This window comes from Hetaerina americana, unplaced genomic scaffold, assembly GCF_022747635.1.
Source record: "Hetaerina americana unplaced genomic scaffold, ioHetAmer1.1.p SCAF_3, whole genome shotgun sequence".
NCBI classification, from domain to species: domain Eukaryota; kingdom Metazoa; phylum Arthropoda; class Insecta; order Odonata; family Calopterygidae; genus Hetaerina; species Hetaerina americana.
In genome coordinates, this window is record NW_027286874.1 from 55,256,854 (window position 1) to 55,275,981 (window position 19,128).

The 19,128-nt window shown below is 32.4% G+C and overlaps 1 protein-coding gene across 1 annotated transcript in view; it reads right to left on the reverse strand.

Moving 5' to 3' along the window:
- Window positions 1-2,786: 2,786 nt before the first annotated feature.
- Window positions 2,787-19,128, reverse strand: part of LOC139690984 (NCK-interacting protein with SH3 domain) — a 30,428-nt gene continuing 14,086 nt past the window's right edge. Inside the window, exons 10-13 of the mRNA XM_071588678.1 lie at window positions 16,712-16,996; window positions 16,169-16,350; window positions 13,273-13,458; window positions 2,787-12,576 (exon numbers count right to left, since the gene is read on the reverse strand). Coding sequence (XP_071444779.1) covers window positions 12,544-12,576; window positions 13,273-13,458; window positions 16,169-16,350; window positions 16,712-16,996 — 686 coding nt within the window. The 3' untranslated portion in view covers window positions 2,787-12,543. The remainder of the gene's footprint in view (window positions 12,577-13,272; window positions 13,459-16,168; window positions 16,351-16,711; window positions 16,997-19,128) is intronic.

The window sequence follows — 19,128 nt, forward strand, 5'->3', positions numbered from 1 at the left end:
ATTCCATCTCATATTGATTTGAATTTTTCCATTCCTTCTACACACCCTAAGAGTCTTTAGTAATATATGGAGATATATGAGGGATAAGAAAGATACTATGTGGCACAAGAAAATCCAATAAATAACTACAACTAACTTAAAAAAGAATATATTATTAAACCTCAATTAAAACCTCAAAAACCCATACCGATATTATCTTCCCTAAATTAAGGCAGCAGGGCGACAACTTCAGCTTGGCGAGCTCGAGTTGGTTTCGAAAGATATGGCATGAGATAGTAGAATCGAAATTTCGCACTGACGACGTGCGTACTTCCTCAAGTTTTATAAATTAAACAATGATATTTCAAGATCTGTTACATTAAGAATAATGAAGAAAATAGTAGTTTACATTTTGAAAACTTCCAAATCGCCGATTGTTCCATAATAATGTTTAAATTATATTTAAAATGCATCCCTCCAACATACTCGATCACTCCTTACAATTCACAAAATATAAGAGGCCGTACGAATGGAACTTCATACCAAAACTTCAGTCATAAAAATTACCTCCTTATACATCTCCCTTCCAAGAAATAGCTGCGATTAATTTTTCCACCTTCCGAAGCAAAGTTGCTCTAGGCGACTTAAATTCTAAGCATAACTTACGGGGCTTTGCAACCAAATGTAAAAGACCGTACCCTACATAAATTCAATCAATCAGCGACACTGATATCGTTACTACTTCAGACCCAACCGTAATCAGCACAAAAAAACACCCTAGACGTCACATTCCAACGTTTTACAACCATTCTACGCAGCGTACATTTCCTTCATGAACAAAAGTCAGATCACTCCAGGTTCTCTTCTATTTAGATTGTGACCCAATAATATTGAATATTGCTCGACAGGCCGTCTTCCTATTACTGGGAAATATTTTTAGGCGTTCTCTATTTTTTATCATAATAGGCACAGTGTTACGCATAGTTACCGCACAATTAGTTCCTAAAATTTTGCCGTCAGATCACATTAATAAACGATATTATTCCAAAATTAACAGTAATTATGACTAAATTAGTTATTTTCAATAACAAAAAGTAACGGTTGGTTTATAACTTTTTTGATGAAGCGTCTAACATATTGCTCCACATTAAAACTAAAAAATCGTTCGCGATGAAACTTTAAAATAATAACACATATGAAATTAGCAATACAATCACACCTGTTGCGCTCCTTTTCTGAATAGCGATACGATCTTACTAAGTTCACGTCCGACACATTTTCATGAATTTCGCTAAATTCTTAAGGAGATACATTTGAACATATAGAAATCATTCGTGGAATCTATTAACAGGTTTAGTTTCAAAACAAAATCAAAGTAAGTATGCTATAAAACTCGAAGAAAGTAACTTTAAGTTCAATAATGAAATATCACCTTTCATAATGTAATGCTCCAGGACGAAACTTTAGCTGGATTTCGCCAACGATCATAATAATCGATCGCAATTATCACAATCATTATAATGGTTTTAGCTGTTCACTTGTTCGGCACACAGCTCTCATTGGCACAAAATAATTACGTCATGACATGTTGAGATTCATTAGTTTAATCCGGGCCCATCGAAAAGTCAACAGATAATTTAATAACAAATTATGTTGTGACGAAAGCGGTGGTTATCCTGGGGAGAGGAGGCATCTATTGTATGCTTGTGCCTCAAGTGAGAGGGGGATTACCACGAGGGTCCACTTTCATCGCGTGGGTAGGGCTACCATCAATGGGGGGTCTACGTCGCTGCAACCTGTAAATTTTATTTATTTAAAAAATATTTCTTTCGTACTCATTCATTTTTTCCCTAATGATATTCTCTTCTTCGCGAAATTTTTATTAGGACGTGTATATGAAAATAAACTACATTTCTAAAAGTGCCCATCCTGAAGCTTACCTTAGTCCATCCATTGACCAATTTTTCTCCGTCGCACACCTTGCTAAAATTCCATGTACGCAGTTGTGTACATGGTATTTTTAATTTCACCCTCTTGGCCAATCATTATGTTTTATCTCACTGAGAATATTTTTTGCGTTTTCTTCTTCCTTATGGATGTGGTTTTTTTCTACTACCTTATCAATTACGTGCATGCTTCAATTATTTTTCCTTTTCATCATTGACTTTAAAACATATTTTGAACTATTACCCACAATAATTTAAAAAGTAACAAAACTTATGGCATACCAAAGAACTTCACAGGGTCCAGGGAAAAGCCACAAAAAGAGCATTCTAAACTGGAAGTAAACCAAACATACCATTGGCCAGAAGAAAAAAAACTTTATTTACGGCACTAGAATGAACAGGGCAAGTATAATATTATAAACATATGTACAATATATCTAGGAACATCTCATTTGGGTGTGTATATGTATGACGTAAATAAATATTTATATGAGAACTCAGAACTTTAACAAATGAATTATAAATTCAGAATGAAAGTATATCAACATGTTAAGTCAAAAGTAGCAATAAAATAACTTTTCCCATAATCTTCAGCATTTCTCTTATTAATGTCATTTTTGAGAAGTTATCGAGACAAAAATAATTGAACCACTTTAATATAAACAGCTTTAAAAAATTTGATTACAATGCCTATTGCATAGCTGCACATTGTAAATGAATTTAGAGTTCATGATAGAGATTTATCAACTGTTTTCACTGACACTGTTTTAGTTTTTTCTTACTTACAGTGTCCTTTCTAAGTATTTAATTAAATAACAAAAAAATTAGGTTATATAATTATGTAAGTGCTGATTTTTCAGATTTCCCATATTTTCTTTATTTGCAATATATACATGCATATCCAAAGTATACAAAGAGTTAAGCAAAATTAATGAAGTATACAAAAAAGAGCATGGGGTATAGATGAGTAATTTATTTGGAGTACAACTCAAATATTGACTACCAATGTTCATCATTCCATTGAGTGGCATCCTGCAATTGAAATCGTTTTGACACATAACTTTCTCTGTCAACAAATATGCAATTACCTTAAAACATTCTATATCCTAAACCAAAGTAAATTCTTTTGATGTATGAACAATAAATATTATAAAATAATTAAATCAAAAACATTTGCCTTTTGAAAAGCATTATGCATTATATTTACCTACCTAGGACAAAGGAATCAACACAGGAAGACTAAGTTTAACAAAAATGATCACAAAAAGTAGATTAATGACTATGAACCATTAGGCTGATGACTAAATTGTACATAGCACGCTTAGTAAGCTCAAGTAATGACACCTTCACCACAATCTCAGATCAAAATTACTACACTATTAGGCCCAGTTATTTCATTGGTACTCACAATTATATTTTACCTCACCAGTCACCACTCATTTATTGTGATAATTGTTTTAAATTACAAAAAGAAGTAAAGCAAATGCAAACGGTGTGAAAATTACATTCCCCTCGGTAAAAACTGAGAATAATAATCAGCTGATTAGACATATTTTTAACATCATACATTTCGTACAATATTTTTCTTGAGATTAATCAAGATATGACTTCAAGAGTAGCAATCAGGAACAAAATGACAAATAATGCAAATAAGAAAACAATGGAAAAAGTTAGAAATACAGAACTATGGCAATTAATCGAAACATAATCATTATCATCTTATTTGCATTTTTTGCAAAAGTTAAACTTTGCATTGCCATCAGTAACTGATGAAAAGCACAAAATCACAAGAACTGACTTTTTGAAAAAGAAATATTTAGCAGTGATGTTCCAATTCAGTATTTGATACCCAATAAAGCTTGCTCTAGTTTGAGGTCTCATGCAAATGGGGCATCATTTCCAAGTGGAAGTTTTTTCTCTTTAAGGTTTGACTTTAGTTAAACGGGATGTGTAAGTTGCAATGGCAATGCAGAGAACTAGATAGAACCACATTAATAATCAAATTTTAAGTAGATTTCTTTGGCAAAGTATGAAAAGTTCCCCACTAATGATAAACTGATGCATTAAAATAAAAATTGTTGGTATAAATTAATAATATTGATGAAATTTGCTCATAAATATAAAATAAATTTCTAAATAGGCCAGTTGTTGACATTTTTTTCAACTTAATGTTAGAGTCCTTGAATAGCACCATACCATTTCATATTTATTGTATAATCTTTGATCATGCATGAATATTAAAATAAGAAATAATAAATATACATTAAATGGTAGATATGATGATTAATCACCTCTGGCATGCTAAAATTTAATTTTTTCAGAATCGCTTTGAATTTTGAGTGCAACAATAGAGAAACACAAAAGGAACAAGGGGATTGATCATGATACCGTTGTAGGCAGCAAGATGTAGTGAATTAACAGGAGTTTGATATCTAAACATATGGAATGCATAATCTGATACTTTCCAGTGAAAAGAGTTAAATAAAAATTATTCTTTAAAACATTTTACAGATAGAAATTGTGATCAGAGAAAATAAATGCACGCAGGAGAGGTAAATAAGTAAATTATATATGTTCCTAGGAGATAAAGGTAACTGAAGCTACTGGCTGACAATGGGCTATGGAGGAAGAGGTTGGAAAATCTCTCGGCAAAGGTATTTACCTCCCAAGTACCTTATGGAAAAGTTAAATGCAAACAAGGAATGGTTTGTTTTTCATAAATCAGCCATGTCAGTAGCATTAGAATATTAAGTAATGACAAAACAAAAAAAATAATTTTTTGCATCTAACATGTACCCAGAATTGTATATACTACAATATGGATCGGAAATGTGTAATTAAGAATATTTTAAATGCAGCATCACCATTTAAAAGCATCTTAAATGCATATTGAAGACGTCTGGAAATGAAGACCAAATAGAACATTGATAGATAAATTTGACGCATATTTATATTCAACAAATGTGTTGCTGCCCACTTACAGGGTCCATACAATAAGTATAGTGACTGGTTTTCAGTAGCCTCAATGGAGCATCGGATGGGGGTCCGACCAGGCGGCTCGGTAGAGGGGGTCCCCCACCACTCAGGCACACTTTAGTTCAATTGTCTCTGGGCATGTGTTAAGACAGGAGGTGGATTTTTGTGACATGCGATTGTTTGTGGTGTCGTTGTGCCAGCATGGAGCACACCATCAAGCAACACTATGCTGTGAAGTTTTGCGTTAACCTCATGAAATCCACGTAGAATACCTTTGAACTTATTAAACAGGCTTATGGGGATGATGCCTTAAGCTGCACGAGAGTATTTGAGTTTCACAAAATGTTTAAGGGAGGCCGGGAGCTTGTCAAAGACGAACACCGTGTCGCATGCCCGAAGACCTCTCGAACCGATGCTCAGGTGGAAAATGAAGTGAAAAAAATTTTGGGCTCTGACAGGCGTTTAACCATCCCCCTTACCAATGAGGAGACTGGCCTTTCAGTCGGAACCGTCTACACCATTGTAACAGAAGATCTTGCGCTGAGGAAAGTGTGCACGAAGCTGGTGCCATAAGTCTTGAGCGAGGAACAAAAACTTTTGCAAGATGCTGTATGAAAATTTTGCAAGAAATTTTGGACTGCGTCACGGCAGAAGAATACTTTCTCGACAATGTTATTACCTCAAAAGGAACTCAAAGGATATCTGTTCGACTCCATCAAGGCGGTTCAAGCAATGACGACAAAGGCTCTCAACAGTATTCCAGAAACCGACTTCCAGGGGGCTATTGACGAGTGGCATATGAGCTGAACTAAGGGAATCGATGCAGGAGGAATGTATTTTGAAGATTATTAATTGTAATGATAACAGCAACAAATTTTCATTTTTGGAACCAGTCCGAATACTTGTCGTATGGACCCTGTATTATGTATAAATATCACAAGATACTGGAAAACAAAATCTAAAAAGCAGTACATTTCTTTTGAGTTTACGGTTTAGAGGCTTCCTCTGATAATCATATCTGTCCTAATTATTGCATAATAGTTGTATTTTGGGCTTCTCACAAGAAAAGGTTTATTTTTATTCTATTTTTACAAAAATTTCATGCTAGCTAATAGATTGAAAGAAAATTTGTTTTCATCAAAATCAACATTTTGGTGACCTACACAATGAAATCGAAATGAATTGGATAAAATGATAATGTATCAGAACCAAGGTTTTGAAAATTAGAATACAACACTAATTTTCATGCACACTCAAGTTAAGTCCCACATTTTTCTGCTCTGCATAGGAAGCAGTTTTCACTCCATGATTGCACCATATGAAATGGCTTCAGGAAAAGGTAATGCAAGAATAATTAAAGTATATAACCACCTTTACATTAGGCATCAAGAATACATTCTTAGTCTTTCCAGTCTTATTGAAACTACAAAAGCTTCTAATACATTAAAAAATTCTTCACTCCTGATCATATTAAAATGGCAATTTGGTATGATATTTTTTATCAGATAAATTAAAGTTGCACCACTTCTACTTCACAGTGAGGTATGATCATTGCAAGGCTTGTTGTATGAATGCCATAAAAAAGATGTGGGAGTGCTATAGTCATGAATTAAAAGCTTTTAAGTAAATTATGCTTCGATTAACTTAATGAACCTCATAAACCATTTTTAATGCAAAAAGTACTGTTATCATGCAATTTTTATAAGTGTTGAAGCATGCCTGGTTTTACCAAAATTATTTTATGAGGTTAAACTCTGCCACAAAGCCATTAAATCATAGAATTAATAACAACACAGACTTGTAAACAAGCAATAACAGGATTTATGCAATGAAATATTGAATCAAATTAATTTAGTTTACATTTAGACATTATACAGAATAAAATCAGATCAAAGATCGGCAGATAATTAATCATATATAATAATTTATACAGTAATAAACATATCATTTCATGATATGTCATTGCAGTCCATAAAATTTCTTATACATTTTAAAACACTCCTCTAAAAATTTAAACATTTTTATAATATATCATTACGTACATTTCTTATAAGCTATAGACGAATAGAACACATGCATTATTGTTTTCCTGCAAGATTCATACAAACTATTTATATTTGATAATATAACATTATTAGTTATCAGACAGCTGGCCATGGAATTACATGGCACATGATTATCCCAGTGAACTTTCATTTTGTAAACAACATCCAGCTGTAATATCACTTTTAAATAATACATGATGGCAAAGATAATTACTACTAATTAATAGATTAATAACTATATAAGTATACTTGTTAGCAGGAATGGACAACAAATTTAATGTTTTATTATTTGCATGATTACTATTAAGTTCCTGCAACAAATAACGCTGCACACTGAAGTAACGTGATTACAATTAATATTTTCAATAATTTAAAAATGTGGTAGAGAATAAGATAATTCCAATGTTAATGCTTTGTGCTCCATCATGAAGTCAGTACCATGTTAAATAATTCAGAATTACTTAATTAGGAAAGGTATTATCATATATTTTGTGCTGCATTATTTGATTATTGGTGTTCTAGTTACTCCTCACTTGGTTAATTATATCCTCAGGAGAAATTATCAATGTTTTCACAAAAACTATGGCATGAGTTATATTTCAATGGGCCTGAGAGGATTTATCATAATATATTCTACAATACAATGACAAAAATTTCTAGTTTCAAAATGTCAAATAGTGATAAAAAGTTTGCTAAAAAATGAGTTACCTATTTAAAAAGGCTATAAATTAATGTTGAGTTATTATGTAACTATTTTGAAATATGTTATTTTGATACATGTTATTTTGATACATTATATGAGCCTGAAACCACAGCTTTTGAAAATATATTCATAATTTCTTAGGGAAAAAAATATTATTCAAACAGAATTATTACGAAAAAGCTTTTACCTTATTCAGAAAGCAGTAGACATTATCATAATTACTATATTGCTGTGGACATGCAATTTCATTGTATGACTAACTGTATTTTACACATATTGAAAAACACTAAATAAACAAAGAGATTATAGGACCATGTGGAATCAAGTCAAAGATTATTTTTAAATGGGTAATTGCTGGGATTTTAATAGTATTCATTAACTAATATATGAATTTGACAACAACAGAAATTTTAACTAGATATCAGCTACATTTTATTTCATATCAGTCCAAGCATTTAACACTTTTAGTGTTAGCAAAAATATGTATGCATGGTAAGTCTGAAGATGCCAAACTATAATTGAGGAAAAGACACGAAAAGCAAAAATAATAGAAAGCATGAATTTACTGAGATTTTTTTCATCACTCCCTCTTCCATATGAAAAGCAGAGAAAATAAATAATTTTTAATATTGAAATATATTTAAAACAAAAAGTGTAAACAAAAACATTGATGAACAATCTCCCATAATAATTAACAAAATCATTAGAAGGAAATTAAATAAATTAATTAAACTGGGAGTATACATCAGGTGGCCGGCTTCAATTACATCATATGCACATATTATTAGAATGGTAATATTAAATTTAAAATATGCAAAAGTCTTTGAGTAGTACTGTAAGAAGTGAACCTGAGAAAACTGAAATACAACTCAAGAAATAAAAATGATACATAAGTCTACAGAAACAAATGTTTTTTTGAGGTGTTATGTAAAGTGCTCACCCATCAACTACTCTTCAAATTCATATAAGTAGGGTTGCTTCGAATGATCACTGGCTAATGTCAGAAATGATTTGTCATTGTTTATATTCAACAATCACACTTAATGAGAAAAATGTTGGTCATTTACCAAACACAATTTCCTTCACTTCACATGACAAGTTCCTATTGGCAACCAAATACTAGTTTCAGTATAGAAAATGAGTAACTATACACATAATATCAACTTTAAGGAGCAAGAATGACCTATGGATACATATTATGCAAAGTAAATTAAATTTGGTATACTGTTTTTTTCCTCAAAATAAATTTTCTGTTCAATTTTCTAAATAATGTCTTTAGACGAAACTATTTATAATCAAGGGTTTGATTTCTTAGAGTCATACCACCTACATAAGGGTGATAACATAAGTCATTTGTAATAGTTATTTTTCATTTACAATAAAAGTAATAAGGTGTGTATATAACATAATTGAGATGAAGTAAAATATTTTTTCTGTGTTCTTAGATATCCATCAAATTAATAACTGCAATGTTTAACATAAATGATATAAGCCTAATGTGATCACATCTAGCGGAACCTCCTACATTTATATTATCATACTCTCTTATCCATTACATCATATTTAGGACATACTTCTAATTTTTGTACGGTGTAAAAGGTTTTCTAAAAATGTCAGCAATTCACAAAAAATACTTCAAAATCGTCTTCCACTTAATAATTGTACTTAATCTATGGCAAAAAGACATAAGAAAAAACAGAATATCTAATAGCAACACTCACTCAAATACTTCAAATATCCCAAAGAAAATTTATAACCCTCATTGTTCATGGCAAGCAACACTTTACTCATCTCACACTATGTATTTGGTATATTACATAACATAACTCCTGTAATATCACAAGTCCCAAAGTTACTAATTTTTGAGGAACCACAACCCATTAAAGCTCTGTTCCAAGTCTCCTCAATCATCTTCTTTGAGGTCTATTTCTAGACACCAAAATGTATTAAATATGTTTTATGCAGCACTAGAGCAATCAAAAACAGCTTAAAATGTACTTGAAACATAATTACAGAAAATTATTAACAGAAATTGCATTACTTCCTTTCAGTCAAAGTAATTGTGTGTTTACATGCAATGCTTAATTTAGCTGCCTTATAACATAATGGGTGATATTAAGAATTTGTTTTATATTTCTATAGATGCATGAAAAAATATGCACAATGAAACCTAATTCTATAATTTTACTATGGCGAGACATTCTAATCTTTGGGCATCAGCAATTACTTAAGGTAGAAAAAAAAATTATCTTGATAATCATGAAATAGGACCGATGACGTCTGATTCCGTGAGAGTTTTAATAACTTAAATTAGAAGCAATTATATGCACCACAAAGAATTCAGAAACATTAACAGACACTCCTAACAGACTTTTGCATAAAAAATTCTTATTTCAGGGAAATTTTATACTTTGATCAAAGGCACTGTTGTTGAACATCACTCTACAATCATAACTCAGAAATCAGTGCAGTCATTGGATTAGTAGAATTCAAAACAGCATGTATGGCAAATTAATGAGCGTAGAACTGTGCCTTATTTGAAAATCTGGTGACTTCAAAAAAGAACAATCTGGATTAAGGCAAAACACATCAGTATTACATTGGATTGTTGCCAAACTAAGCAATATTATATTCATCTTTTAAACACAGCTCACGGGAAAGCTCAAAAAAATCAAAGGCAATATTACTTATTGCAGCATTACTAAAATAAAGGGCCATTGATCGTAATGTAAAATATCATCAAAAGATTTTTCACAGGGAATGGGGTAGTTCATTATCTATCAATAAATGTGTTTAATTTTCCATATTTTATACTAGTTTTGAGCCCTTATACTTTTTTATATGCTGATTCTTTTTTCTTTATCCTTTTTATGGGACTTTCAAATAATGTAACCTGATCTCTATGTCGGGTATTGACATCCTATAATTCCATTTCATTATTAAACTGTGAATTCTGTGTGTAATGGCTCTTACTTTATGTTTCACTAAACTCTATAAAATGAATATTAAGAAAAAGATCGCAGTTTTTTGCTCCAACTACATGATATGGCTTGCTTAGCGGCTAATTTCCCTGAAAATTTGCAGTCGAAGCTTATGTATTTGCTTTTACTTTTCTACAGTCTCCCCATTTATTTCATTTCTTTAATCTCACCTATCACTCTTATAGATACAATTGAATCTATTTGTAAGAAGTTTCTCTTGAGAACAATGTTTCCAGTAAATATGTCACAACCAAGTCATGAACAATAAAAATACTTGTATTTCTTGTGCATTAAACTGCAATCTTGTCTAATGATAAACATTCCATCACATCACAACTGAAGTATTATCCCATTTCCTTTTACAAAGTCTGTTCTCCGTTGTCACCTCTTCAAATGTGTTCTTGTGAACTGATCGCTCTCATTGTAATTGTGACCAATGCCACTTCGGAAAAATCATTGCCACTTTTTCTAACCAAAATTATTTAATTTTGCTGGCAAAATAACATCAACATTTTATTTTTAGGTCAAAACACTTAAAAACTAATGAAAATTTAATTTGATTTTTCATACCCAAAAAACTAAATTTCTTTCCATCAGATTGCCATGATTATGAATATGGTGACAATATCAAGAAACACAAACGAGTACAAATTTCCTGAACTGACAGTTGATATTCTTTACTTCTAACTTTCTCTCAAGTTTTAGATAGTATTTTTTTAGCATGCTCCACAAAATCTATTCTCAGAAAACAGGCTTGGAAAATTTGGGACATGGCCTGGATCCATATGGTAAAATACATATTAGCAGTTCATAGATATCATTTTTAACATATAAATAATCAGCATCTTTACATTGGATATATGGAGTTGACGCAGCTGACGAATGTAGGCCAACTACATTATAACCATGGCACTGACAAATTGAAATTTTCAATCACATGAACTTAGCACAAAGTAATTAAGCCTTTCTACATATTTATCAGTACAACTTAATCGTGCCACAGTTGAAATAGAAAATAATGACACTTAAGAAAATATATAAAGTGAAGTCAAAGTATAACTCTCCCTGAAAAGGGAGATTCATTTTAAGGGATGGGAAACATAGCTGGATGTTAAGTAATGCATAAATGCGATTATTTGCCTGGTGCCTTGAAGGAATCAAAAACCTTTAACAGAGATTCATTTCACTGATGTTGAACGTTCATGCATTAGCTAAGAATTTTAATTTAAAACTAATTTTAGGTAAAAATATCCATTAATCATCACTCATGATAGCTCATGAAGACACAGTATTTTCAAATAAGACCACATTCTACGACAAAATCCAATAATTGACGATAAAATAGTTGAGTATTATGAACAAATTTGTTTTAAAATTTACCCAATAAAGAAGTAATGCTATCACAGATAATATTTGCTTACTATTCATGCACTTTACATAAAAATATAATTATTTTAAATTTATACTTTGGTATTATCATGTATATGTAAATGGACTTACCCCAAAGCAGATTAAAAACCTTTAAGTATGTACATATTAATAGGTAAACTCTCATCAACACATCACCTTGAACAAGAAAATTTAAGAGACTGAGGAGAGCATATATTAAAAGCATATGATAAAGGATAAACCTCTATCCATGACAAAACTCATCAAATGTGATTATTTTAAGTGAACCAGCACCCCACCAAATACAGAGTTCTAGAGAGCATTCCAATTCTTGCTTAAAGCATTAAAAATCCATCACATCAGCTGGCCATTCCATTTCTGACTGCATCATCAAAATAGAAGCATCTGGAACACACTGAGCATACATCATCTAATTACCCCTTTAAGTTGGAGTATTCACAGTGGATGGTTTTATAAAATAATGCTTGATTAAGGGAGAGTTATAAAATAGGTTGATGCAATACTCAGAATGGCAGCAGAGTGCTTTGAAGTGGTCTCTGCAAGAATTAACACACATCCATAATCACATCAGATTCATTTAAGTTGCATAAAAAAATTATCATGAAAACACTTTAATGTGGACAAAATTTATAAGGACCTTATGGACTTTTGATAAGCAGCAGCCACTGAACGGATTTGTACATTAAGAGTCAAATTTGCCCAACAATATCCATATTTATGATACATAATATTTTATTGTAATGTAGATAATCTTTAAACATCATTTTAAATTTTTCAACCAATTTAGAACCCAATTAACATTTGTTTCTTATTTTGTATACATTTTAGATAAGAATCACAAGAGATTTATGTAAAATATACTCTGCAGTTAGCTGCATTTTGTGCTATGTTTTTTTAAGCCAAGCTTATTGCAAACATTTAATTTTTAGACAGAGGGGGACAAAGAACTAGTGATGCAGTAGGTATTGATCACTAGTTTACAAGCTAATGCAAATATATCACATCTTGTACCCAATTTCTTTTAAAAGATAATGGAAGTCATTACTTGTGAATACATTGTGACATTGCAATAACATTGCAGTATTAAAACTGAAACAGGCACAAATTAATTGTACTCTCACTTTAAAAAGTATTTGTACTACAACCTTAACTCTTTCCTAACTTTATTACATAAGAAGTGCAATAATATTCCTCTAGTAACTATGACAAATAAAAGACAACTGTACTTATACCTTGAAGAACATTGGAAATTCATTTATTATATCACGAACTAGGTGTTGATCAGATGCACTAGATGTGGTGTCTTCACAAAAAATCCGTGTGAAGCACCTTGCCAAATCATCACGCCTATGAAGATGCTCTCCATAGCCGCAATTGCGTATCACCCTACGACATAACCACAGCCATTGACCTCTCCTCTGTAATACATATCAATAGGATGATTAGTTAAGTGCATCAAAACATACGCTTTTACTTCTTATATTTAGAAATATAATATACAAAACTTATTTGATAGGCAATTTCACTCTGGATTAAAATTAAAGAAACATGAAATTCTATTAAAAAGTAGCTACAACTGGTATTAACATTTGAGTTTTTGTTCATCTAAATTTTACCGATCTTAATGTCTAAATCACCATGGCATTTATTTAGTTTAAACTGATATTAAAGCACCAAATTTGAGGCTTTTATTTCACCTGAACCATACATTACCTACCTTTCACACCAAGAACCCTGTAAGTTCAAATACATCATTGAATACATTTTCATACAATCAGCAGTTTTAAATTTTGACAGACAAAAACCAAATGATTTAGAAATAATATTAAGTCCTAGATAATCCAAACTCATTTAATATTCAACAATGATTTCTTTGCTTCTCATAAGAGTAGTAATTTGATAGACTTAAGTTTAAGTCTATTCCACATTTTGATATTTTACAGCCTATGTTATAATAATATGTAATTAAAACAATTGCAAATGGATCAACCTTAAATTTCTAAATTTAAGCATCTCTTATGCAAGAAGAGTCAAATATCAGTCTAACACATTTCTAAATAAAATTATACATTTTTTTCAAAAAGATACCTTCTGCTTGAGATACTATGGTACATTTTTGTGGTGTATGTATTTTGGATTCACATGTTCTTCAGAATAAAGGCAACCTGAATACCAAATTTTCTTCACTCTAACTGCATCCTTGGTGAGCGCCAATTCATTTTATACAACAATTTAAAATTATTGATCAATATATACATATATTTTAATTATGAGACATGATAGTTCAGTGGTAGAGCAATGGACTACTGTCTGGAGGACCATGTTTAAAACCTAGGGACACATCTGGGAACCCACAGCTTCACCCAAGCTGAGTGATTTTTTGGAACCAGATCTTGCTCGGTAACCACAATTGGCACTGGGAAAGGAACTGGCCTCTACACACTGCTCTGGGAGTTTAACATGCTGTAGGACTTTATATTACGTAAACTACATCCTCAACTAACAAACCTACCACTGGGTTGATTACTGTAGTTATCTATTGTGCTAGCAATGGTGTTACATTATTAACACTAAAGAGGAAAGCAAAGGAAAACCACCTCAATTATTCATCCAACAACCTTACGATGAACACAAATATGAATCCCGGCAACTATGGAACCTGGTCTTTAGGGCTATCTATAAAGCCCAGCAGTGTGAGAGGCAAGGCTTTCACAGTCATCATCACATGAAATCCTTGCAGAGCAGAATCAACAGCAGCAGCAAGGAATAAGACAGAAGAGAACCAAACCAATTAGAATAATGACTTGGAATGAATGGTAGGACCATGTTGAGGATGGAAATTCAAAAATATAAAGTAGAAGATGGAAAGAAGAAATATAGATGTTGGGGCTTAGAGATGAGTTGGAAGGACAGCAATTATTGGAGCTATAATTATAGATAAATATACAGTAGAGGGGAGAGTATTGGTAGAAGTATTTGCTGAACCAACAAAATTGGTAATTATTTGTCTAAATGCCAAGAAGCAGCCATAAGGAGGTAGAAATGGACAAGCTATATGAACAATTAGAGGAAATTATTGCGGTTGTTCATGGAAAGAAATATTTTATAGTGATGGAGCATTGGAATGCAATAGCGGGTGAATGAATAGATTGAAGTGAGGTAGGGCGATACGATTTAGGAATGATGGATGCCTGCGGGGAGAAAGCCATAGAGTTTTGCAGGAGACAGGGTTAAATCATAATAAACACCTGTTTTAAGCGCCACAGTAAACAGAGACATAAATGGAAAATGCCCAGGGATCCAGAGAGTTATCAGTTAGACTATCAGATCAGTCAGTTCATCTGACTAACAGATCAGTCACACTCATACCTTTTCCTCACTTTTCAATTATTTTAATTTTCATTTCTACTGTTATTTTTCTTCTCTTATGGCTATCTTCCCGCAGTTTTTTCTTCAAGGACATTTTTAAAATCACACACAAAATATTTTTCAACTTTGCACAAGAAATTACAAACAATATGCCTAAACACAAGTTAGGAAAAATTTTTGACCACTAGTGACACTAAGGTACAAGTGGAACAAGTGCTAAGGACAAATTGAAGTAGCAGGCATTCAACCTTTTAGGGAAGTTCCCTCTACTTGTCACTCATTATGCAAAAATTAGCCTATGAGGCAAGGTTCCGCCATGTGACTGAAGATATGAGTGGATTAAAGGGATAGGTAACTAATCTTTAACCTGTCCATGGCTCAAACTGCCAAGGTGATAGTGGTGGATGGATGTACATTTTTATAAATTTCATTTTCTGACTTACCTGCCCTTGATGTAAACTTATAAATTTATTTTAGTTGATACTTATTGTTCATTTAGGAAAGAGAAATAGAATCCTGGAAGCATGAATGCTAATTCAAGAGAATTATTTTGAAAAAAATTGAATGGTGACAAGTTGGCATTTATGGTATTTACAATAAACGACAATGATGGTTAAAATATGCAAACATAGGAGTATGGCGCAAGAAGTATTAATGCGATGTTGCCGGTATAAAAAACATTATACTCATAAAACCCAAAATTCTTATATATATTCTATAATTCTGCAAATATACCTGTATTCCATAATTTATAATTACCTGATCTCCAGGAGATAAATCTGAAAGTTGCCTCACTAATATATCTATGAGAACTTTGGTATCATTGGTATAGAACAATGCTGCTGTATGAGTGTCCCCAAATAAGTCACCAACCAGTTTAATTACTGAATGATTTGGTACTGTGGCATGACGAGCTGATTGAAAAACACCAACAGGATCCTCTGAAAAAAATTATTTTCTTTAAACTGAGAATAATGATTTGATAAAACAAATAACTATGGATTAAATGACATAATTTGTATTCTTAATCAAGGTTTGTTGCACTTCTTGCAACTGAGTTATTAATGACTTTGAAATGAATTATTCTGAGGAAAATTAACATATCTGACTAATAATAAAAAAGTTATGCCTCACTGAACCATACAAACATTTTTAAATCCAGTTTAAATATATATTTATCATCATCAAAGCATGTATGGAATTTCTATAATTCATACAAAATGCACTTACGTTAAAACACAGTATGTTAACTTATCATATAATTTACCACTGCATTATACAAAACGGAGAAATGAAAACCACCTTCTCTGTTGATAAGAAGCAATGCTTTTTCAGTCAAGGCCTTGGCGCATGTTCTATTCTTGAGAATACTCAGTACAGGATTATTTGTAGCTTTGTCCACAGAAGCCTGAGGTGTGGAAAGTTGCTGCAAACTCTGCTCCTTGAACTGCAAATTATATGCAAGAAGCAGTGTCAAGAAGAGATCAGGTATTTCATCAGGCTCTTTTCCTAGTTCACTTTCCAAATCAACTTCCTCCTCTTCTAATCGATCAATCAAAAAACTGATGAAATCTTCTCCCAAGTGTTCTACAGAAAAATTTAAAGCATGAAAAAAAAGAAAAAAAAAACTAATGTGAAAAATAAAAACTAGTAATGAACAATTTCTACAGCAGAGACGACAGTTACTAAAATATTTTACAATATACATACATGTTAAACAGCACATGAGTAGGTACAACCACAGATACCATTGAAACTTGGCATAAAACTGCCATCTACAATTAAATCAGTGGCAAATATGATGCAAAAGAAATAAATCTTTCCAAATGACTGGCTAAGCAATAGAAATGGACAATGTAGAAAAATATAACTTTCATCCAGAAGTACTAGAGAGCAAGATAGAAGAGAAAGCATTATAGTAAGTAACATATTTAGAATAGATAATATTCCTCACAAAATTACTCAATAGTTAAGGAAACAAAGTGATGAAAAGGATATAGACTAAATGGTATGTGGATCACTCAATAATTCCTTAGAGCATCCAAGAGGTAGGGACTGTAGTATCATAATTGGTTTGCTTTTAGTAAGCCTTGTCTCTCAGTACACTGCTGTTAAAGTTTCAGCCATATCCATCATATGGTTACATTTGCATAGTCAATTGAAGCAACTAACTTTTTTTACAAAGAAAAATGGAAAAAATGAACTTTGGGAGGTGATTCAAAACTTCTTTTCAAAAGTTTTAACAATGAAAGAGATTAAAGTCAAGTTGGATGAAGTTCATGGCACATCTTCCCCAGTGTTTACAATTGGGTACATGATTGTACATCCACGAATGATGAACATTGTTCAGGTCGTCCAGTAGAAGTCACTTAGTCCAAAATGATTGATAAATCCATGATATGGATTTAAGTGATCGACTAATCAAAGTTCATGAAATAGTTGAGGCCACGTTCATATCACAAGGTACTACAGTGCTTTCAATTTTGCATGAAAAATTGGGTGTCAAACAAATTTTGGCAAGATGGGGGCCACGTTTGCTCTCTGTGGAGAATAAATGGAGCCATGTCGTCAATTTGGAGGCTGGTTTGGCACTTTTCCATCACAATCCTGATGAGTTTCTGAATCGATATATAACTGTGGATGAAACATGGATACACTATTACAATCCAGAGACAAAGGAACTGTCAAAACAGTGGGTTTCTAAAAGCGATCTGGCTTCAAAGAAGGTAAAGATGGTGAAATCAGCCAACCAGGTTTTTTGGGATGCACACAGAATCATCTACATTGATCACTGGCAAAAGACACATTATTGCACTAGTTAAGTAAAGAAATCAAGGAAAAATGTCCCCATTTGCAATGAAAAAATTCTCTTTCATCATGACAATCCATGGGGGTACACCTGCACAGTTTCAATGGCAAGTATCATGGACTCCAAGTACGAATTACAACAGCATCCACTGTATTAGCCAATTTTAGCCCCAGTGACTTGTTTCTATTTCCACCCTAGAAAAAATGGCTGGGGGGGAAAACGATTTACCTCAAACAAGGAGGTCATTGCCAACACACAGCCTGTTTTGAGGATCTTCTAAAATGCTACTATTTGGGCAGCTTAAAAACTTTATGCTGGGAAAAGTGCATCAGGCTAAAAGCAGACCTTATTGAAAAATATCTACCAAAAACAATTTGTTTTACTATTTTTTTCCAAGGACTTATTGAACAACTCTCATGGTATGCAGAAGGAGTGTGACCAAAAGATATTCTTTGGTGCTCATCTTTTAATTTCATCCCTATTAAATCCCTTTCTGAAAAAAATTTGAGCAGCAGCAGGTATGGACTTCAGACCCATCAGACTACTTCTGCACACATCAGAGGTATAATTCAAATATTAACAAATATTATAAAAGAAAGTAAATGACTAAATACATGAATATATAGTCATGTTTGTGCTTTCTTGAGGATTTTGAAAATGCACCAGCCACAGCACAGGGAAGAGTGGGTGAAAGAAATGCAAAACTACCAGAGTATGCTGGAGGCTTGAGCGCTTCATTTTAAATTTGTCCATGACTCAAATTGCACAAGGGTAGTGATTGGAGATTGAAACAAGCACTGAGGAAATGGCCAAAGAGGCATGGAAAAGGCTTGTGGAAGGAATTCAAGAAGGTGGGAAGTTAATTAAATTGATGAGATTTGTTGATGGTTAGTCAATAGCTAGCGGGTCA